General features: G+C 45.6%; 1 protein-coding gene across 2 annotated transcripts in view; it reads right to left on the reverse strand.

Annotated features, from left to right (window-relative positions):
* Positions 1 to 14,699: 14,699 nt before the first annotated feature.
* Positions 14,700 to 24,328, reverse strand: part of GNL3L (G protein nucleolar 3 like) — a 37,287-nt gene continuing 27,658 nt past the window's right edge. Inside the window, exons 13-16 of one of the 2 annotated variants that reach the window (XM_058658609.1) lie at positions 24,045 to 24,080; positions 23,737 to 23,864; positions 18,760 to 18,979; positions 14,700 to 16,419 (exon numbers count right to left, since the gene is read on the reverse strand). In XM_058658609.1, coding sequence (XP_058514592.1) covers positions 16,337 to 16,419; positions 18,760 to 18,979; positions 23,737 to 23,864; positions 24,045 to 24,080 — 467 coding nt within the window. In that variant the 3' untranslated portion in view covers positions 14,700 to 16,336. The remainder of the gene's footprint in view (positions 16,420 to 18,759; positions 18,980 to 23,736; positions 23,865 to 24,044; positions 24,081 to 24,328) is intronic. The other variant, XM_058658610.1, reaches the window with a different exon arrangement.

The raw sequence follows: 24,328 nt of genomic DNA on the forward strand, positions 1-24,328 counted from the left end.
TCAGTATGGAGAACACTTAAGCAATTAAAAATGCACCTACCATATGACCCAGCAATATCACTTCTAGGAATATATCTGAAAGACTTGTTATACAACAAAGCAACATGCACCCCAATGTTAATTGCAGCACAATCAACAATTACAAGAACTTGAAAGCAACCTAAATGCCCATCAACAGAGGACTGAATAAAGAAACTGGGGTTCATTTACACTATGGAATACTATTCGGCAATTAAAAAAAAATGAAATGCATTACTTTGTGGCCAAATGGGCCAAACTAGAGACCATAATGCTAAGGGAAATGAGTCAATCCCAAAAGCTCAGATATATATTTGCTCTAATGTAATATAATATGTCAAATCTAGTTATAACATATGTGAATCTTACTCTATATTAATCAATGTTACTTCATACTTACTTGTACCTAAGGTAACAACAACTTGCGATGTAATTCATTAGTTAACCATCCTCAAGAGTCGGACTGTTTATAACCACCTGAGATAGTCAGTGTCCATATATAACTGTTCTTAATACGGCCCATAAACAATGAAGGCCTAATCCTCACTGCAGCTGCATTAGGGCCCCAGGATACAAGAATTAACCTACAACAAAAAGTTATTCTCCTACATGGCTGGGAGACACTCCAGTGGAAGCATGATGGACTTGGGAAAATTCACGATGGACACACATTATGAACCTAGAGGGGAGAACAGAGGGGAGGGGAGGGAATTTGGGGGAGGGAGAGCCTAATGCCCACTAAATTGTATCAAAAAAAAAAAAAACATACACTTTACAAATAGAATGCTCTACCCCAAAACAACAGAATAAGTGTTCTTCCCAAATGCACATGGAACACTTTCCAAGGAGAAACATATGTTAAACCACAAAGTGAGTTTGAACAAAATTCAAAACATTCAAGTACTACAAAATATCTTTTCTGACAACCATGCAATACAATTAGCCAGCCATGGATGAGGGAAAAAGAGAAGGCTTTGCCTGTTATGCCATTATGCTGGCCCTTCATCCATGGACATTAAACAATTTTTTAAACAATCAGCGAGTCAAAAAAAATCACAGGAGAAATTTAAAAATACTTGGACAAATTGAAAACAGAACCAAAACTTACAGGATACAGCAAAAGCAGTCTGAAAAGAGAAATGTAAATAACTTTTTTACATGAAAGATACATGGGAGTGTGTGTGTGTGTATATATATATATATATATACACATATATACATATATATATATATGTAGTTGTATCACTATTTGTAAATCGTGTGCTATAATGTTCATAAGAAACTACCATTTTAGGCTGGGCACTGTGACACAGTGGATAAAGCAGTGACTTGGGATGTGTGCATGCCAGTTCCAGTCCCAGCTGTTCTGCACCCAATCCAGCTTGCTATTAACTCAGACCCTTGGGGGCAGCAGATAAGGGCTCCATTACTTGGATCCCTTGACTCCCAAGCAGGAAACCTGAATTGAATTCCTGAATCCTGGTTCTGCCTGGCCCTGCCCTGGCTGCTGTATGGCTTTGGGGAATTGAAGTAGAGAATGAAGGATCTCTCTCTCTCTTCTTCTCAAATAAATATCAACAAAAATGAAACAACCCCACTTCCCATCTGTGGATTTTCTTGTCCTGCATATTTCCTATCACTGGAGTCCCACACCTTCTGTGTCTGGTGTCTGAGTGTGGCATCCTTGAGGTCCCACCACAGCTATAGTGAGTGTCAGGGCCTCACTCTTCCTTAGGGCTGAGTACTGTTCCCTGTGTCTGTCCATGGGCACATGGCTCTTCCCACCTTTTACTTCAATGTGAATCCTCTGGCTGTGAACTCGTGTTTCTATCTCCCTTGGGCATGTGCCTAGGAGTGGACCGGTGAGATCCCAGGAAAGCTATTTCCACTGCTGGGGCTGTGGCACATGGCCACTAGCAGCTGCCCCACCTCACGTCTCCTTGGACTAAGATTTACCCGGGTGTCATGCCAGCACTTCCTCCTGCCTCTTTCTGGTCACAGCGATTGCAGGGACTGCCACACTGCAGCTTAGTTTTGACTTGCCCTTCCTTGCTAATTCCTAGTTTATTTCAGACACTGGTTTTCTCATTGGCCTGAAATGGGCCCCTGTGATGAGGCTGAGAGGCGATGGCTAAGTAAAGGTGAGATAGGTCAGTGCAACATTGTCCCTTCTTACCAAGTTTTTTTTCATCTTTTCTTTGAGGGGGGGGATTTATTTATTTTTCTGTGAGTTACAGAAAGACACAAAGAGAGATCTTCCATCTGCTGGCTTACTCCCCAAATGGCTGTAGTGGCCAGAGTTGAACTGATCCAAAGACAGAAGCCAAGACTTTGCTCCAGGTCTCCCATGTGGATGCAGGGTCCCAAGGCTTTGGACCATCCTCCACTGCTGTCCCAGGCCATAAGCAGGAAGCTACCTTGGTTGTGGAGCATCTGGAACTCAGAGGTCCATATGGGAAGCCAGCACCATAGGCATGCACCTGCCCTGGCTCCATCAGTTTTTTGGAGACTCTGATTATCAATTCAGCTTCCCCAATCCTCCGGCTATGAAAAATCAGCTTCCCTTCTGGCATCAGGCTTCTCTTCGCATGTGACCGGGATGTCCACAGAGCCTCCCCATGTGAGGGCTTACACTCCAGTGTCAGTGCCTGGGCTGTGCGCTATGGTAGAGCAGTCACCAAACAATGGCATCTGCTGACGGCCCTGGCTTGGCATGTCAGTCTGTTTGTCCACCTGAGCTGGGAGTGCTTTACTGTGCCAGCAATGAGCAGAGGGTGAGGAAGGGGGTCTCCCAGAGTGGATCCCGTGAGCCCTCCCACCCTGATGATGTCACGTATGGAAGGCAGCTGTGCTCGAGGCTGCAGCTGGCCAAGACAGGTGAGGACCTCCACCCACAACATCTGTATGTATCTCGTGAAGGTCTCAGATCCTAGTGACCCCAGTGGCACACCTGCACCTCTCTCCCTCATCCTATGGCCAGGCTCCTCCTCTGGAGAAGCTTGGAGGACCCCACAGGAAGTGTCACTGGGATGTAGCATTTATTGTGACAAGTAAAAACATACATAGGCCTAAATTCAGAATACCTGGGAACAAATGTAACCAAAGAGATAAAAGATCTCAATAGCAAAAAGTACAAATGAGTGATGCAAGACATCAAAGAGGACAAAAAAACGAAATGCATCCTGTATTCAGGAATTACAAGAATTGGTATCATTAAAACAGGCATACTAGGGCCCGGCGGCGTGGCCTAGCGGCTAAAGTCCTCGCCTTGAACGCTCCGGGATCCCATATGGGCACCGGTTCTAATCCCGGCAGCTCCACTTCCCGTCCAGCTCTCTGCTTGTGGCCTGGGAAAGCAGTCGAGGACGGCCCAAAGCCTTGGGACCCTGCACCCATGTGGGAGACCCGGTAGAGGTTCCAGGTTCCCGGCTTCGGATCGGCACAGCACCGGCCATTGTGCTCACTTGGGGAGTGAATCATCAGACGGAAGATCTTCCTCTCTGTCTCTCCTCCTCTCTGTATATCTGACTTTGTAATAAAATAAATAAATCTTTTAAAAAAAACCAGGCATACTATCCAAACTGATATACATAGTCAATTAAATTTCTATCAAAATCCCTATGACATTTTTCACAGCATTTGAAAAAAATCCACTAAAATTTGTGGGGAATCACAAAAAAATAGCTAAAGAACTCTTTCTTTTTTTTTTTTTTTTTTTTTTTTAGTTTTAAAGTAAGATTTATTAGAAAAGCTGAGAAAGGAGACTCCCGTCCTAGTGACGAGAGGGGGTTCTGAGATAGAAAAAGACCCTTATCCCCTGCCATCGTGGCAGGAGGAAAAGCTAAAAGACCCTAGTCCCCTGCCATAGTGGCAGGAGGAAAAGCTAAGAACTCTTTCTTTAAAAAACACTTATTTATTTGAGTTACGTAGAGAGACAGAAAGAGGGCTTCCATCTACTGATTCACTTCTCAAATAGCCACAGTGGTCTAGGCTGGGCAAGGGTACAGTCAGGAGCCAGGAACTGCATCACAGCCTGTCCTGACCCTGTGGGTGCTGGGTCCAAACTCTTGGAGGACCATCCGGCACTGTTTTTCCCAGGCCGCTAACAAGGAGCTAGACTGGAAGTAACGCATCCAGTAGTACTTGAACTAATGCCCAAAAAGGATGCTGCCACTGCAGGCAGAGGCTTTGCCTGTTATGCCATTATGCTGGCCCTAGCCAAAGCAATCTTCAGCAAAAAATAATAAAGCAGGAAGTATTACACTACCTGACTTTAAAATATCTTGCAGGGGTCTGGCATTGCAGCACAGTAATAAAGCCACCACCCACAGCACTGGCATCCTATATGGGTGCTGGTGGCTGCTCTACTTCTGATCTATCTTCCTGCCAATGGCCTGGGAAAGCAGCAGAGGATGGCTCAAGTGTTTGGGTACCTGTCACAACTGTGGAAAACTCAAATGAAGCTCCTGGCTTTAGCCTGGCCCAGCCCTGGTCATCGAGACCATCTGAGGAATGAACCAGTGAATGGAAGATCATTTTTCTCTGTCTCTCTCCCAGCTTCTCTCTCTCTTTCATACACACACACACACACACACACACACACACACACACACACACATTCTCTTCAAGTCCACCTTTCAAATAAATAAACCTTTTGAAAAAGTAAAACATTTTACAAAGCTACAGTAGTTAAACAATATGCTACTGACATTAAAACACACCCATAGACCAATGCAACAGACTAGAGACCCTAGAAGTAAACTCATACATATACAGACAGCTGAACTTTTACAAATAAGCCAAATACAAACATTAGAAAAAGAATAGTCTGTGACATTATAAGAAAAATCAATTGGGGGGGGGCGGAAATGGGGGGAGGGGAATCCCAGACTATACAGAATTTTATGATAAATTTCAAAAAGTAAAAAAAAAGAAAAAGAATAGTCTTCTTAATAAATGGTGCTAGGAAAATTAAATATAAAAATACAGAAGAATTAAATTACACCCTTTTATCATGTCTAAAAATAAACTCAAATGAATAAAAGAGCTAACTTTGGAATTATTAGAAGAAAACATAAGAAAAACACTTCAGGAAACTGGAATGGCAAGGCTGTCCGAGACCAGACTCTAAAATCATAGGAAATAAAAGCAAACAAGTGAAACTTCATTAAATGAAAGAGTTTCTGCACAGCAAAGGAAGCAATCCGCAGAGCAAATGATACAACCTACAGGATGGAAAACATACAGGTAAGCTCTACACCAGACAAGGTGCTCACACGCAGGGACGTAAGCACTCAATAGCCCCCAAAAAAGAATCCGGTTAAACAATGGGCAGTACATCCAAACAGACATTCCCCAAAGGAACACATAGAAATAACTCACGTGAATGTAAAAAAAAGTTGTTGTTAATCATCAGAGAATGCAAATCAAAACTACATGAGATATCATCTCACTCCAGAAAGATAGCTATCATCAGAAAGACAAAAGATAACAGGTGTTCGGGCACGGATAAAAGGGAACTCTGCATAGAGTTGATGGAAATGTAAATTAGTACAGACACTGTGCAAAGCATGTCCTTAAGAAGTTAAAAATAGATTTACTGTATGACCTAGAGATCTCGTTACAGGAAAACTATCTAAGGGATATGAAATCTATCAGTTGAAGAGACATTTGCATGCCCATGTTTACTGTAGCACTATTCACAAAAGCTCAGAAAAGGAAACAAAGTATCCTCCAGTTGATGAATAGATAAGGAAAATATAGTATGGACAGACAGCATTTGTGCTAAAATCATGTACAGGACAAAGACACCTGCTTTGACAACTGCTACTCAACAGTGGAAACGCTAGCCAGAGCAATAGACAGGGAGAGCAAGAAAATGCTAGCTTGGGACAGAGGTTTGGCACAGCAGGTGAGATGGTACTTGGAAGAGAGGGAGTCAAGATGGCTGAAGAGAGGGCGTGCATTTACCTCAGCCAGAAAAATCGGGTTGAGAGCAAGGAGACAAGCGTGGAAGAGGTCACAGGAACTACAAAGCTCATGGAGACTCTGCAAATCTGTAGAGAGGAAAAATACAAACTACAACTCTGCTTTGCCCCTACCCTGGCATCCTGGCCAGGGCACACCATGTTGCTGGGGAAAGGGTCTGACATATAAAGTACTAGAATTTGGGGCCAGTGCTGTGGCATAGCAGTGAAGCCACCTCCGCAACACCAGCATCCCATTTGGGTGGCGCTTCCACTCCTAACTGCTCCACTTCGAATCCACTTGCATGCTCACATGCCTAGAAGAGCAGCAGAGCATGGGCCGAGTGCATCCACGTGGAAGACCTGGAAGAAGTTCTTGGCTCCGAGCCTCAGACCAGCTCAGCTCCAGCATTGCTATCATTTGGGGAGTGAACCAGTGGATGGAAGATTCTGTGTGTGTGTGTGTGTTTTCCTTTTAAATAAATAAATCTTTGGGAAAAAAAGGCAAGAGGAGATTGAGCTGAAAGAACACAACAGTAAAATGGACAAAAACTGCAGATGGCAGCGATAGTGAAAACAAGCAGAGCTGCACAGCATGTTGCTGCTGCCACGGCCTGCTGTCAGCCAGGGAACACTGTGTTGCTGGAAGAGTCATTGGAACATGCCTTATGGGACTTAGCGAAGAACTAACCTGTATGCCAGTGCTCCAGTCTCACAGCCATCAGTGGACAAACCTCAGCATGACCCGTGTTCACCCCCATGGAACTAGGTCAAGGCCCTCTTACTATGGCACAGGGCTGGGACTGGTGCTGTTGATGTTTTAAGTTCTCAGCATTAGTCACACCCACATATCAGCATCCAGGGAAGGTCTTATAAATATCAGAGAGTCCAAGGACCATGGCTATTCATGTTATAGGCCCCAGCATCCCTGAGGCTTGCCTGATGGGACAAGATGACAATCCCTATGTGTCCTATAGCACCAGAAACATAGCTGCAGCCATCAAAACTCATGTGTGATTGACATTCAACTCCCTGGGAACAGAAGACACATGCCTTTGGAGGCTCATATGGACTTTAAAGTCATTCTGTTACTTCTGCAAACTGCTACAGTCAAAAGCAAGCCCAGGGCCTGGCGGCGTGGCCTAGCGGCTAAAGTCCTCGCCTTGAACACGCCAGGATCCCATATGGGCACCAGTTCTAATCCCGGCAGCTCCACTTCCCATCCAGCTCCCTGCTTGTGGCCTGGGAAAGCAGCTGAGGACGGCCCAAGGCATTGGGACACTGCACCCGTGTGGGAGACCCGGAAGAGGTTCCAGGTTCCCGGCTTCGGATCGGCGCAGCACCGGCCCGTTGCGGCTCATTAGGGGAGTGAATCATCGGATGGAAGATCTTCCTCTCTGTCTCTCCTCCTCTCTGTATATCTGGCTGTAATAAAATGAATAAATCTTTAAAAAAAAAAAAAGCAAGCCCACAGGTTAGCAGACAGAATACAGAGTCTAGAAACCAATCCATGTACATACAGCCAACTTATTTTTGATACTGTGCCAAGGACATACATGGGGAAATGAGTCTTCTCAATAAACAGTACTTGCAAAACTGGACACAAGTAGAATTAAATTAGATTCTTAACGTCCACCATATTAAAAAAAATAAATTCAAAATAGAGCAGAGACATAATTATAAGGCCTGAGGCTGACATTTCCAGAGAAAAACATAGAGGAAACACTTTCAGACATTTGGGTAAGACCCCCAGAGTACAGGAAGCAAAAGCAAAACCAGATGAATGGAACTTTCTGAAACGCAGAAGCTTCTGCACAGAAAAGCAATCAACCGAGTGAAGAGACATCTGACACAATGGAAGAAAATATCTGCAAGCTATTTACCCTCAAAGTGTTACTGTCCACAATATATCAGCAACATAAACCCATTCAGTTAAGAAATGAGCAAACGACCTCAACAGACAGTTCTAAAAAGAATCCAAAGAAATGAAACAATGCACAACATCACTGGCCATCAGGGAAAAGCAAATCCAAACACCAGGGAGACGTCGCCTCCTCTGTCAGAATGGCTTACATCCAAAGACAGTGACGGCTGTGGGTAAAGGGGAACTCGTGTACACACACACACACACACACACACACACACACACACACACACACACATCTATTAAAGATTTATTTTTTATTATTGGAAAGTCAGATATACAGAGAGGAGGAAAAAAAGAGAAAAAGAACTTGTGTCAGTGGATTCACTCCCCAAGAAGCTGCAACTGCCAGAGCTGAGCCAATCTGAAGCCAGGAGCCAGGAGCCTCTTCGGGTCTCCCACACAGGTGCAGGGTCCCAATGCATTGGGCCGTCCTCCACTGCTTTCCCAGGCCACAGGCAGGGAGCTGGAAAGGAAGTGGGGTTGCCGGGATTAGAACTGACGCCTGTATGGAATACGGGCTTGGGCAAGGAGAGGACTTTAACCACTAGGCTATGGTGCTGGGACCTATTTTTTATTTGAAAGAGTGAAAGTGAGAGAGTGAAAGACAGATCTTCTATCCACTTGTTCACTCTCCAAGTGGCCACAATGGCCAGAGCTGACCCAGGCCAAAGCCAGCAGTTTTATTCTGGTAGCTTGTAAATATTTTCTTCCATTCTGTCAGATGCCTGTCTTCAATCAGGTCTTCCACATGGATAGCAGGTTCATTCTACATTGTTCTCCCAGGCCACTTGCAGGGAGCTAGATTGAAAGTGACCAGATAAGGGCCCAGCGCAATAGCATAGTAGATTAAGTCCTCTCCTTGAATGAGCTGAGATCCCATATGGGCACCGGTTCTAATCCTGGCATCCCCACTTCCCATCCAGCTCCCTGCTTGTGGCCTGGGAAAACAGTCGAGGATGGCCCAAAGCCTTGGGACCCTGCACCTGCATGGGAGACCTGGAAAAAGCTCCTGGCTCCTGGCTCCTAGCTTTGGATCAGCTCAGCTCCAACCATTGTAGCCACTTGGGAGTGATTCATCAGACAGATCTTCCTCTCTGTCTCTCCTCCTTCTCCTCTCTGTATATCTGCCTTCCCAATAAAAATAAGTGAATCTTTAAAAGAAAGAAAGTGACCAGCTGGGACATACACTGGTCCTCATATTGGATGCCAGTGAAGCAGGAGGCAATGCTAGCCACCCCACCACAATGCCACCCCCGCAAACGGGAAACTTTTCACAATGCTGGAGGAATTGTAAAGTAGTGCAGCCACTGTAGAAAATAGTATGAAGATTTAAAAATGAAAGATAGGGGTTGGCACACACTAGGTTAAGCCACTGCATGTGAAACCAGAACCTCATCTGAGCATTGCTTCGAGTCCATTTCTGACCCAGCTAATACTCCTGGGAAAAGGAAGATGGCCCAGGTACATGGGTGCTTGGCACCATGTGGGGCACCAGAATAAACTCCTGCCTTTGGCCTGGCACAACCCTGGTCACTGCAGCCATTTGGGGGGCATAAGCCAGCACACGGAAGATCTTTCTCTCTCTCATGTACACATATATAATTTAAATAAATAGTTTAAAATAAAGAAAATGCAGTAACTAGTGCTGTACCTCAGTGAGTTAAGCCGCTGCCTAGGATGCCATCATCCCTTTGAGCACCAGTTCAAGTCCCCATTGTTCCATTTTTGATCTAGCTGCCTGCTGATGCTCATGGGAAAGCAGCAGAAGATGGCCCATTGGCTTGGGCCCTGCACCCACACGGGAGATCCGGAAGAAACTCCTAGCTCCTGACTTGTGCCCGGCCCAGCTCCAGCTGTTGCAGTCATTCGGGGAGTGAACACGCACATGGAAGAGATCACGCTCTCCCTCGCTCTCTGCCTTACCTTTCTGCATTTCAAATAAGACAAACATTTTTTAAAAATAATCCTTTACAAACTCTTCCCCCAAAATAAGAGAGTCTAACATTTCCAAATTTATTCTATAAGGCTGGAATTATTCTAAAAGTAGACATCACAAGAAAACCATGGATAAACATATCTCTAGAATACAGATATATTCTCAAGAAAACAGTAGCAAAGTGAATACATAACACGTGAAATACACTGTATACCACACCCAAGAACTACTTATTTCAGAAATGCAAGATTGATCTAACATGTAGATATCAATTAATATACTATATAAAAACCAATATCTCAACAGATGCAGGAAAAGTGTGTGACAAATGCTACACCTAATCATGATCAAAAAGCTCTCAACAAACCAAGAATAGAAAGGAACTTTCTGTGTTCAATAAAGGGCATCTACAAAACCAACAGCTAACATCACATTGAAAGACTGGATGTTTTCTGGTAAGTTTTCAAACAAAAACTGACCTAGTTACTAAAATGAATCAGAACAAAAACGTATTTTGGAAAGGAAGATGTGAAACTGTTACATTCAGGCCTGATACCGTAGCTTAGTGGCTAAAGTCCTCGACTTCCACATGCCAGAATCCCATACAGGCGCCGCTTCCCGTTCCAGCTGCTCCACTTCCCATCCAGCTCCCTGCCTGTGGCCTGGGAAAGCAGTCAAGGACGGCCCAAAGCCTTGGGACCCTGTACCCACATGGGAGACCTGGAGGAAGCTCCTGGCTTGAGATCGGCTCAGCAATGGCTGTTGCAGCTTCTTGCAGAGTAAACCAGCAGATGGAAGATCTTTCTCTTTCTCTCCTTCTCTCTGTAAAAGTGCCTTTCCAATAAAAATAAACAAATCTTTAATAGCAACTCTGTTCATGCCCTGGGAAAGCACCCAGTATGGCCCAAGTCACTGGAAGCCACATGGGAGACCACTGGGAGACCTGGATAAAGCTCCTAGCTACCAGCTTCAGATCAGCTCAGCTCTCACTGTTGTGGCCATTTGGGGAAGTGAACCATGGGACGGAAGATCTTTGTCTCTCTTCTCTCTGCAAATCTGCCTCTAAAATTTAAAAAAAAATTTAAAGACTTTTTTAAAAAGATGCATTTATAAATCATTAGGGAAGTGTAAACAAAACACCATTTCACACCCATTAGGATGGCTCTTATAAAAAATGGAAAATAACAAGTATAGATAGAGAAACTGGCTCCTGTGTACTCTGGTGTAGCCACTCTGGAAAACAGTATGGAGGCTTCTCAAAAAAATAAAATAAGATAAAAATGAAATTACCATATGATCCAACAGGTCTACCCTGGGTATAAGACTATATCCAAAAGAACTGAAAGCAATCATTCAGTTATCTGTACAGCTATGCTCATTGCCAAAAGAGACAGGCAACCTGAGTATTCAATAGATGATTGGATAAACAAAATGTGGTATATACATACGATGGAATATTATCCAACCTTAAAAAGAAATTCTGACACAGGCTGTAACACAGAAACGTCTTGCAGACATTATGCTAGCAAAAATGCACTCATGAAAAGACAAATACTATATGATTCCAGAGTAGTCAAATTCACGGAAGAAGTAAAATGGTAAAAAAAAAAAAAAAAAGGAAAATGTTAGTTGTGAGGTGTTGAGAAGGCACAGCCAGGGGATACTGTTGAAGCAACAGAGTTCTGAAGGTGAACTGCAGCGATGGCACACAAGAGTGCACATGTACTTAATGCCACTAACTGCACTTCGAAAGAGCTAACTTTTACATTCACGCATTTTAACATCTTTTTTTTAAAGAAAATTAAAATAAGCCTGTCAATAAAGCTTCCCCACAAAGAAAGTAAGTTAGAGAATGACAAGTTAAGCCACAGGCTGGGAACAATTATAAGGTATGAATCTAATAAAGATTGTATGTTCAGCATAGAATCCTCAAAACTCAACAGCAAAGCATCCCAATACAAAATGTGCAAGAGGTTTGAACACTCTGCCAATGATGGAGATGGCAAATAACACATGAATATATGCTCAAATCATTAGTCACTGGGGAAATGCAAATCAAAGCTATAATGAGATTCCATTACATACCAATCTGAATACCTAATGTAAAAAAACAAAAACCTGGCAATATCAAGTGCTAGATAGGATGTGGAACTGAAACTTACATACACTGATGGGAACGTCAAATGTTAGAGCCCCTCTGAAAAACAGTTTAGCGGTTAGGCAGACATATGCTTACCATATAGCCAGCAATTTAACTCTAGAGAAATTAAAGCACAAAAAGTTACATACAAATGTTTATGGCAGCTTTATTCATAATCATCCGAAAACTGAAAAGAATCCAAATGTGCCTAACTGGGAAAAGCAGGAGTTGTGGTAAGTCCACCATGGAGTACGAGTCAGAAATAAGAACTGCTGATACACTCAAAAGCCACAAATGAATCATCAATGTATCATTCTTAGCAAAAGTCACTCTCAAAAAGCTAGATCCTATGTAATTCCACTTACGTGACATTCTTCAAAAGATAAAACTGTAAGGACAAAAAAACAGCCATCGCCAGGTATTGGGGGGTACTCATTTTGACAACAGACAAGCAATAATTTAGTGGGAGGAGGTTAATCAGTCCTTCTGCGTAGCTCATGTTAGCACTAACACAACTGGAGGCATTTACCAAATTTTACAGAACTATACATCAGTAATTGCAATGGGAATTTTTTTTTAATTGAAGACACAAAGGCACAAAATAAACCTATATATTATATGATTCCATTTATAGGACATTCATGCCACAGCAAAAGTACAGAGACAGCAAAGAGATCCACTGTTGCCACAGTATGAGCCTAAGGGTTAGGGGCTACCCTGGGGCAGCTCTCTCACTGAACCTAAATGGCCAGTTTTACTGTGTACAAATTACATCTTAATACTTTAAAAAAGAAAAGTTACCTCAACAAACAGCTTTTTTCAAAGCAGAGAACCCAGACCCTCAAAGTCTTATCCTAATGTGACTATTTCAGCTCCTCTGATTTTGCCCAAACTACATTCACATGCTGTTTTTACTCACCTAGAGCCTTCTACTTCTGGTACATACAAGCATTTCTTGGAAGTAAATATCATAAATGTTAAATTATGAAACGTCATATACTGGTAAAGTGACCTCAGCTGTTCTCGCATCTTCATTTTACACTATAACACTGCTACAATGTACCAGAAGATTTTTGTTTCGGTTTTTTTTTTTTTTTTTTTTTTTTTATTTTTATAATCTTACACAGCTGATTAGGGTACAAAGGGTCAAGGGCTACAGCAAAGTGGGTAATACCATTGTTTCCACACTGATATCATCATTTTTTTCCCTGTATCTGGGGTCAGGGGAGAAACAAAGGGAGAACCCCCACCCAGCCTCCCTCCCATCCCAGGTCCCCGATGTGGGGCATGCTCCGAGGGTCCTGCTCAAGCACTTTTGATAGTTCAGCAGTTCTGAATTGCTGCCAGTCTTGCTGTTCCAATCGCGATGAAACCTATTCAAACTCCACTGGCTGACATAGTCTCTTCATGGTTGGGATTCTGAGATCAGCAGTTCAGTTGGAGGGATTTCCAAAGAAACTTCATCTGAGGTGATCCTAGACCTGATTCTGGTGTGTGCTTGCCAGTACAGGGTCCGGCACAGTCCATCACCCCAATCAGCTTATGCTCATGCTGGTTGTTTCAGTTGCTGGATCCATTCTGTTTCCAGTCCTGTCTTCACGTGAACCGATGGGTGTTGCAGTCCAGCCTGATCCTGCCCACCACACACTCGGTCCTCATTCAAACCAGTGGGAACTGCAGCCTAGTCGAGGTGACTCCCCATAAACTCCACCAGGCCCACCACCTACCCTGGTTCCCATGCTTGCCAGTATGTACCGCAGACTTGTCCAGTCTGTCCCACATCCCATTCAGCTCTCATACATGTCAATGGGCATTGAGGCCTAGTTCAACCCAAACAGCCCCAGTACTAAGCCCACACACATACTGGTGGGTGCCGCTCTGTCTAGCCACACCTGCCCCAGACCTGGTTTTCATGCTGACCAGTGGGAGTGGCAACCCAACAGGGAGGTGCTCAGAAGGTGTCGGTGTCTAGCCCAGTTAGGTACACCCAGCCCCAGTTCACACTTGTGCCAAGGCAGATCGCAGTCATCTCCAGACCAGAACGCAGCCCCCACTTTCTCCCATGGGAACCCCAACCTAGCAAGGGTGTACTCTCACAGCTCCCCAACCGAGCCTATTCCCAGCCCTAGATTACGTACGTTCCAGTGGTTGCTCTGACCCAGTTGGCTTAGCCCCTCACCTGTCTCAGCCTTTGCCTTTGATGCTGTAGCTTAGTATTCTTGGCTCATGCAGACCAGTCGGTCTAAGAGCGTAGCTAGGCATGACCTATGCTCCATCCTGATTTCTGTTCTTCCTTGTGAGTTGAGATTTGCTTGGCCCTGCCCAGTCCGCACCCTTCCAGTTGCAGCTCAGCCCAACCCACATCCTGTTTTAGGATGCACATTCGGTTGCTGCTGCCTTGACCTGCCCAGACTGTTGTCAGTTCCTTTACCTGTAAAGGATGGCGGGTTCCAAGGTCACACCTAGCTCAACCATCACCACCCCAGCTCGCGAGCTAACCAATGGGATTTGTATTTCCACAGGGTTGGACCCACAGTTCCCCCACAGAATCTATCCCCAGACCTGGTTCTCTCGGATGCTAGTTAGCGTCATGATCCTGCCAAGTGTGACCCGACGTCTGTTACACCAATCAGTCAGGTACTGGTACCTAGCCCTGCCAGACAAGCCCCCAGCCTTCATGTGGACTGGTGTGTGGCAGTCAGTGATGCTCTATGCTGACAGCCCATCTCAGGATTCCTAATTGGCTGGTGAATCAGTCTGGCCCAAATAGATCTTATGGACTCTCCCCTCCAAACCACCAGGTCTCAGTCCCCAGGCATGCCAGAAAGTTCTGTAACCCTGTTGCTGGATAATGAAATATTGTGAAATTGGTTTCAAATCAAGGGGGGGGGGGCGATGCATTTCAACAACTTGGTATCAGAAACCAGCAGCACACAGTAGGCACTTAATATTCCTTTGTTACAGATGCAGTACAATGCAGAGGACAAGGTTTTAGTGACACTTATATTGTACCTGTGACATGATTCCCTAACATGTTATCTTGGGTACAGCCTGTCCACCCTCTGAGCCTGTTTATTTTTCACATGGGAACTACAGTCACGGGAGCTAACAGATTCTCAGGCCTTGATGCAGTTTGTGCTCAAACAATACCAAATTATCTACTCAGTTAATCCTAAATGATCAGAGTCTACACTGTCCTGCCCAGTGTCCAGCCAGTGGCTTTCTGGCGCCTATCATGCAGTTTCCCTTCTAGCACCTGGGCAGAGAGTGCCAGCCCGAGACAAATGCAAAAATAAGCTGCCGATGCTACCTAAGCAATCATGCACGGAATCCCAAAGAACACGACAAGAGTGAGTTTCAGTTGCAATCATGGATCCTAGTCTCCTTCTGAAGGTCCCTGGCACTGGGACGGGCCCACTGTCTAGATGGAATAAGTTCTCCAAGAGGAGGTAGCTAATTATATTTTATTGGGGTGGCCTCTGAACTCTAAAAAAGGAGTTAGCAGGTACACCTCCAACTACAATAATTCCTTGAAGACACAGTCTGTGAATACATGGTACCAGAATCCTTGTGAATCACAGAATTCAAATGCTGGCACAGTATGGTGCAGCCGAGTACTTCAGTTAAAAGGATTCTTCCAAGTCAGCCTGCCTAGCCTTTCTACCAACAGCTACCTTGTTTCCTCTTCCTGTGAGCGAACTACTTACTACCTGCCACCCTTCAGCATCAGACAGACTTATACATTCTCTTCTTTCCTCTAACCCTAGACTCTTCCAGCAACACAAGGCTCATCACTTTCTCTGCCCACCCAGGCTGCCAAGCAGGCAACAGACTGTAGACCTGGAAGGATGATGTGTTGCACGAAGTCCATGGCAGGACAGCCTTGCCTATGAGAGCCGTCTACATACACATACTCCCTTCCCAGGAACCTCCAGGACTCTCAGCAGCCTAGGCACGAGCTGCATGTCCATCACCCAAGAGGGTTTAGGGAAGTAGGGATCAGCTTGCACACCAGTCCAACATACAGGTTAGGACCCCAAGAGTGAAGGTGGGGGAAGAACTGCTAGCTACCTGAGTTCTGGTGGCGCTTACTTCTCTGCTAAGAGGACAGGAGTTAAATAAAGGGTATTGGGTGGTTTGGCAGCTCCAGATACTTGGGACACTTCTGTTTACTGGACAGGACAGTAGCAACACTGGGTTGGGGTAGGGAGACAAGGGAGACATACAAGTGGGACACGTGGGATGGGTTCTTCTAATACACAGGGGCTTCGAGAACCAAACTGTATCATCTGCATTCCCCATCCCACTGGAAATGGTACTTGGAGGGGGAGCGGAGGGAGATCAGTCGCTCAGTCACCAGCACTGTCATCAGCATTGCCAGATAGGTCGAGGGCAGACATCATGGAATCAGACAGCTTGCTGGCGATTTTATCTGCAGGAGGACAAACACAGGCATCCTTTTGGTGATTGATTTGCCTACAAGCAGCCGGCTAGAGCTGGCCCACATCTACCTCAGTGTACACCAAGCTCCCCAAAACTGGCTCACTTATCTGCCAAACACTAAGCAAAACTGATGACCTGTGGGAAGCCACAGCTCTACTTCACAGGTCAACCCACTTGTCTATCTGTGAAATTTCCACCTCAACACAGTTTGTACCTTAAGGCTCAACACATAGTGTTTTGCGTGCTTTCATCATTTCAAGTCCCAAAACAGCCATTTTCCTTCATTGTGTTCAACTTAGCACTCTGTCATCAATCTCAAAACAAAGGTGTTCCAGTGAAGCGGCAGGATCACATGAGGACTAGGGGCCTGATGATTCCCACTCCTAGCTCCCATTCTCCAGACACTGTTGTTCCTCAATACTCCCTCAGGCTTCGCCTACTCCAAGAAGCCTTCTCTGACGACCCCCACTCAACCCCGACCCCCTTGGCAAGGTTAAACTTCCTCACTGTGCTCCTTGGATCATCGTTATCCATGTGTTTGCTTGTCTCCACAACTCTCCAACATAAGACTAGGAGTTCAAGGGCAATTCATCTCTGAATTTCCAGAATACAGGATGGAGCCAGACTAAGAGTGAACGTTTGAGGGCCAGTGCAGTAGCATAGAGAGTAAAGCAAAAGCCTGCAGCACTGGCATCCCATATGGACACCAGTTCAAGTCCTGGCTGTTCTACTTACAATGCAGCTCCCTGCTAATATGCCTGGGAAAGCAGTGGAAGATGGCTCAAGTGCTTGAGCCCCCATATCTACAAATCAGACCCAAAGGAAGCTCCTGGCTTCAGCCTGCTCCAGACCCAGTCATTGTAGCCATTTGGTGAGTGAATCAGCCAATGGAAAATCTATTTGTCTTGTCCTAGCCCTTTGTAACTCTGCTTATCAAATAAATAAATATTGAAAAAAGAATGAATGTTTGATTATAACAAAGAGCCTGGCTCAAAGAATGGACCTGACATGTCAAACAACCTATGGTCACTAGTTACTAGTTACTAGTTGCCTTACCTTGAATTTCCCTGGGTAAATTCAGCAGTTACTAGTGGCCTTACCTTGAATTTGCCTGGGTCTGTTCCCTCACTTTCCAAAATATGGAAAGACTTTTGCATTGAGTTGGTGAGAATAGCTATACCATACAGACCTGGAAAAGTCAGCTACACAGAGGAAGGGACGGTTCTTTTCTGCACTAATATGGAAATACTTCTAAGATATGTTAAATGGAAAAACCAGCAAAAGTGTAGGCTTGGTAGACTAACATTTGTACCAGAGAAGAGAACAAGGAATATAAATACTAGGATACTCCAAAAACTCCATGGAAAATGGAATTGAAAGATGCTTAGTGTGATGCAAGAAAAAAAGATTCCCCGCACACAACAAGTCTTCCTAAGGTCATGGAAAACGCCCATCATGAAAAAAACTATGCACATTTTTTTTTAATTTCCTTTTTCTATCTGAAAGATACTGATTGAATGCAAACAACAGCTAGAACTGAGCCAGGCCAAAGCCAGGAGTCATCGGTGTCTCTCAAACAGGTGACAGGGACTCCAAGTACGTGAGACATCATCCATTGTCTCCCGAGATGCACATCAGCAGGCAACTGGATGAGAGCCAAAGAGCTAGACTTGAGTCAGGCACTCTAACTCAAAATGCGGATGCCCTAAGCAGGGACTTACCTGATATGCCAAACACCCACCCAGCAACTATTTTTCCACCAAAATAAATTTATCTTTGAATTTCACTCCTACTGAACTTTTCGAAGTATCCTCACATTTTGTTGTGTATCTAACTCAGGAAAGAGACACTGATTGCCTATGGGAGGAGGAATACATGACTTGAGAATGAGAAATAAGCCTTTTTGTATCTTTTGAGTTTTCAGTGTATTGTCAACTGCTAAAGCAAAAATTATATAAGCCTGCAAGTTGCCTACCACTTACAAGGTACCTCATATATGCAGCTTTTCTATCTGTATACTACACCAACAATTCAACAAGTGTGGTCTCCAGAGGAACAACATCTTCTGTTAGAGTATGAACACTTGGGTCCCACATTTATTCTACTCACAAACTCTAGGAGTGGTCTCAGAAATCTTTTAACAAATCTTTAAGGCAATTCTGAAGCAAGGAGCTTGAGAATACTACTACGCTGATAGCTGAGCCTCCTAAACTGTCTTTGCCCCTAAGCTTTGCCCAAAGCCAGACACACAGAGATGCCCCTGCCAGTGCCCCAATTCAAAGCCGGAGGCAGGCATTTTCTGGAACACCATGAGCTCAGGGGCACCCACCTGAACGTTTCTGCATCTTCTTCTTATTCTTCAGGGCAGATGCCAGAGCCTGGCCCTGCTGCAGGGGGTCTGTCTCCATGATCTTCTGCAGCATCGGGCGGCGGTCCACTGAACACACATTCACCTCTTTGCTGTTTCTGGGCAAGGAGTCCACATTGCGCTTAGCCCATCCCATCTGATGACGGTTTGGTTTGGTGCAATATCCAGTGAGCTCTCCAACCTGGTCAGGATGAGGATGGGGAGCAAGAGAGAGAGAGAGAGAGAGAGAGAGAGACAATATAACAGTCTGGTGTTGACCACAATAAGAACTCCACGATAAGAACTGCAGATCAGTTAGGGAAAAACCTGGGTACAAACAGGGAAACCTGGAGCTACGTAGAATTGAACTCTTGGGGGCCTGGCACAATGGCTCAATGGGTAAATCCTCATCTTTCAAGTGCCAGGATCCCACATGGTTGCCAGTTTGTGTCCCAGCTGCTCCATTTCCATATAGCTCTTTGTTTATGAGCTGGCAAAGCAGTGGAGGATGTCCCAAAGCCTTGGGACCCTACACCCACATGGGAGACCCGGAAAGAAGTTCCTGGCTCCTGGCTTCGGATCGGTTCAGCTTCAGCCATTGCGGCCACTTGAGCAGTGAACCAGCACATGGAAGATCTTTTTCTCTTTCTTTGTTTCTCTGTAAATTTGCCTTTGCAATAAAAATAAAAATTCAAAAAACAAACAAAAACCAGAACTTCAGCTTCCCCTCTGGCTCCACTCATATGAGCAAATTTTTGTTTGCTCTCAGTCACAGTTGTCTCATGGGTCACACAGGCTAAATGCAGGCCATCTGCATGGCTTTTATAAGAACACAATGGAAGAACTGCCTCATCAATAACTGGTACTTAAATGATTCTTTGGCTTCAATGATTCTTCAAGGTCTGATTCAATTTTATAAACTTTCTGACACGTTTTGTGCCCAGTTCTACGTGGGGCATGCTGTGAACAGAGAAATGGGACAGACTCAGCTCCACTTTCACAGAACAGCAAGGCTACATACAGAAGATAGAACAACCTATACCGCCAGCCAGAGGCTAACTGCCCACCAGAGATATGAGGGTCAAGTGACTGGGAGACTGTGGGCAACGGCCTGGTCAGCATACTACTGATGGGGAGGGCCATTCCTGATTGAACACTGGAAAAGCACACAGCATACATGGGCACCAAAAAGGGACCTCTGTGACCAAAGAGAAAGGTGCAAATGCACAGAAAAGACAGAAAGCTGTGTGACGGATATCACCATGAGCAGTGTGCCTGCAATACACATGCCCACAGGCACATACGTAAGTACAGCCACATACCTCATCAAGACATTTTGGTCAACAATGGACTACACGTATGTGGTGGTTCCGTAATATTTTATCACACAGAAATGCCATAAACTGTCACACTTTAAGTACCCTCGTGATGTTTACCAAATGAGAAACTTGCCTAATGATCTGTTTTGCAGAACATTATGTCTGCTAAATGATGCATGACTATACTACTAATAATGCTATGACAAACAAGGTACCTGAGGCCAGAAAGCTAATGGACAGAAAAAAATAATGACCTAAGCAGTTTGGCTCCAAAACCCATATGCACAGGCAACCCACTACCCTATCATGGGGAAGACGAGTGGGTCTGAGCAGAGATCATCTTGTACCAGGACCAGCGTTGAAGTGTTAAACTGCACCTATGACACCAGCACCCCAAAGAAGCTCCTGTTTTGAGTCCCAGCAGCCCTACTACTGGTCCCGCTCCCTACTGATGCACCTGGGGAAGCAGCAGAGAACGGTCCAAGTGCTTGGGACCCACACCCATGTGGGAGACCTGGAAGAAGCTCCTGATGTCTGACTTCGGCCTGACACAGCACTGGCTGTTGCAGCCATTTGGGGAGTGAACCAGTGCACGGAAGATCTCTGTCTCTCCTTTTCCCCATTTCTGTCTCTTTATAATTCAGCCTTTCAAATAAATAAAATATAATTTAAGAAAAATAGACCACATATTGTGCCATTCTGGGATTGGGACAGGGACACCACTGACCACATAGTGTCTCTACGTGGTGTGTCTCAGAGCTGTGCAATGCTATGGCTCTGACGAGAGAGCAGGTTCCGGAGGAAAACTAGGCTCTGGGGCATATGAACTCAGTGAGAGGCAGTACTAGAGGATTATGAAGCTAAACACACAGCTTCCACCAGGGAACTTCTGCAGCTAGGTGAGGAGTATGACACCTGCCACTGTTACAGTTCAGATCTCATCTTCCCTCATCGACTCACTGTAGGTCACAGGCTGCTCCCTGAACTTGCCCTGCCCTTCACTACCTCCCCTTCAATAAATCCTCCAATTTCTCTTACCTTCTTCTCTCCCCCTCTTTCTTCAAATTTGTTTGAGACAGAGAGCACCCATCCACTGACTCATCGCAAAATGGTTAGCATGGGCAGGACTGGGCCCAGCTAAAGCTGGGAGCTGGAAACTCAATCCATATATCTCCCATGGGAGGGGGGAAGAGAATGCAAGTACTTGAGCTATCAGCATTGCCTCCCTGACTCTGAACTGCTGGGAAACTGGGGTCAGCAGCCAAACTCAGGAATGAAATCCAGCGCCAGGATGTAGAACCAGCACTCTGACACAGGACACAAGTATCTTAACTACTGGGTCACTCCTTGACCCATTTCTCATTTGATTGTTCCCCAGGCACCAGAATCACTGTTCTAGTATGCAAAACTGACCACATTACTCCCCTGTTTAAGAAACCCATCCAGGCCATTCAAGGTGGCTCAGTGGCTAAAGTCCTCACTTTGAATGTGCTAGTATCCCATATGGGTGCCGGTTCGTATTCCGGCAGCTCTGCTTCCCATCCAGCTCTCTACTTGTGGCCTGGGAAAGCAGTAGAGGACAGCTCAAAGCCTTGGGAACCCATCCAGGGAATTTATCCAGGGGCCCGGCATGATAGCCTAGAGGATAAATCCTCGCCTTGTAATTGCCAGGATCCCATATGAGCACCAGTTCGTGTGGCATCTGCTCCACTTCCCACCCAGCTCCCTGCTTGTGGCCTGGGAAAGCAGTTGGGGATGGCCCAAAGCCTTGGGCCCCTGCACCCACGTGGGAGACCCAGGAAGAAGTTCCTGGCTCCTGCCTTTGGATCGGCGCAGCACCGGCCATTGCGGCCACTTGGGGAGTGAATCATCGGACGGAAGATCTTCCTCTCTGTCTCTCCTCCTCTCTGTACATCTGCCTTTCCAATAAAATGAATAAATCTTTAAAAATAGTGCAGAACGGGCCCGGCAGCGTGGCATAGCAGCTAAAGTCCTCGCCTTGAAAGCCCCGGGATCCCATATGGGCGCCGGTTCTAATCCCGGCAGCTCCACTTCCCATCCAGCTCCCTGCTTGTGGCCTGGGAAAGCAGTCGAGGATGGCCCAATGCATTGGGACCCTGCACCCACGTGGGAGACCCAGAAGAGGTTCCAGGTTCCCAGTTCCCAGCTTCGGATCGGCGCAGCACCGGCCGTTGCGGCTCACTTGAGGAGTGGATCATCGGACGGAAGATCTTCCTCTCTGTCTCTCCTCCTCTCTGTATGTCTGACTTTGTAATGAAGTAAATAAAACTTTAAAAAAATTTAAAAAGTGCAGAACAATACGAATAGCATGGAACAGGTATACAATGAAAATTTAGCTTTATCTGCTTGTACATATGTAGCAGAGTACTTTAATTTCAGTCACCTCTTACAAAACTTGCATCCCGTATCTAAGTAGCAGTTTGAGCTCTGCCTTTGCTTCTGATCTAGATTCCTGCTAACATATACCCTGGGAGACAGATGAGGATGGTTCAGGAGCTTGGGGTCCTATCGCCTCCGTGGAAACCCTTCATGGAGTTCTGGGCTCCTGGCTTCAGCCTGGCCCAGTCCCAGTTATTGTGGGAATGAAGCAGTGGGTGGAAGATCTGTTTCTCTGTTTCTTTGTCCTCTAATTAGAAGAAAATAAACTTAAACAATATATTTTTTAGTTTGTATCAGGGAGCTGGCATTGTGGCGTAGTTGCTAAAGCCACCAGCTGTAAAGCTGGCATCCCATAGAGGTGCTGGTTCATATCCTGGCTGCTCCTGATCATATCCTGATCTAGCTCCTCAGTAATGGCTTGGGAAAAACAGAAGATGACCCGAGTTGCTTGGGCCCCTGCACCCACATGAGGGACCTTAGTGCATCTCCACACTCAACCCAGGCTGCTGAAGGCATCTGGGAGTAACCAGCAGACAAAAAAAGCAATCTGTTTCTTCCACTCTCTGTAACTCTTTCAAATAAACAAATATTTTCTAAAAAGTTAGTAGGGGCCAGCACTGTGGCCTAACAGGCTAAATCTCCACCTATAGTGCCAGCATCCTCTATTGGCACTGGTTCAAGTCCCATAGGCTTCACTTCCCATCCAGCTCCCTGCTAATAGCCAAGAAAAGCAATGGAGGGTGGCCCCAGTACTTGGTCCCTACACCCATGTGGGAGACTAGGAAGAAGCTCCAGTTCGTGGCTTCAGATAGGCCCAGCCCGGGGCCGTTGTGGCCATTTGGAGAGTGAACCAGTAGATGGAAGATCTTTATCTCTTATTCTCTCTGTAATTATGCCCTTCAAATAAAAATAAATAAATCTTTTAAAAAATAACAGAAAGTTGTTACATCCAGGATGGTGGAAGCAAAAGCCATTTGCAAGTTGGACAACCAGGAGATCAGACAGGGACACCTATTCTATGCTGGAACCAGCGCTGGGAAAGCTGCCTGACGGAGTATGCCTTCCCTGTCTAGAACTGCGATTGCTGGGCAAAGGATGCACCAGACCAGCACCCAGGAACCCTCCGGGACCAAAGGAAGCACCCATGTCCCACACGTCAAGAAGTCAGGCAGAAGGCAGTGACCACTTCTCAGAGCCCTGGGGAGAGGAAAGTGCTGCCAGGAAGAAAGGGAACAAGTACCTTATACACGGTGCTTTTATTTTCAATGGCATCCGCTATTTTCACCATCGGAGAATGAAGCCACTTGACCTCCATTTCAAGGGGGTCTGTGTCACCCAACAGCTCATCAGATTCTCCTGTAGCCAAGCCTTGAACACAAGCAATACCACTGTCAGGGGAACGTCCCATCCCCACAACCAGACTCTTGATCAGACCCCGGTGGAAAACGATATGGTGGCTGCTGCCCAGGGCACTTGGTGGCCTTGTCCTTCCTGCTAGAGGCTATGTGACAAAGGATTCAAAGCATGGCTTCTGCATAATGCACTGACCTGCTGAGAGCTGCCTTGGAACCTGCGTGTCCTGATCTGAAACATGAGAATTCCACAGGGTCTATTCACTCAGGACTGCTGTGCAACATGGCAAAAGACACCCATAATGCTCAGGCCTAAACTGCCATACTGTAAATGGCAGCCTCGGGGCTCCCTCTGCATGACCAGAGCTCTCTCTGTTCCCAGTGCAACCTGCAGGTGTGCCACTGCCCTTCTGTGTCCACACTACCCTCAAGCCAGCTTCCACAACTTAGTGCACTGTCCTCTGGCCCTTCTCCAAGATC

This window comes from Ochotona princeps, chromosome X, assembly GCF_030435755.1.
Source record: "Ochotona princeps isolate mOchPri1 chromosome X, mOchPri1.hap1, whole genome shotgun sequence".
In the NCBI taxonomy this organism is placed as follows: Eukaryota; Metazoa; Chordata; class Mammalia; order Lagomorpha; family Ochotonidae; genus Ochotona; species Ochotona princeps.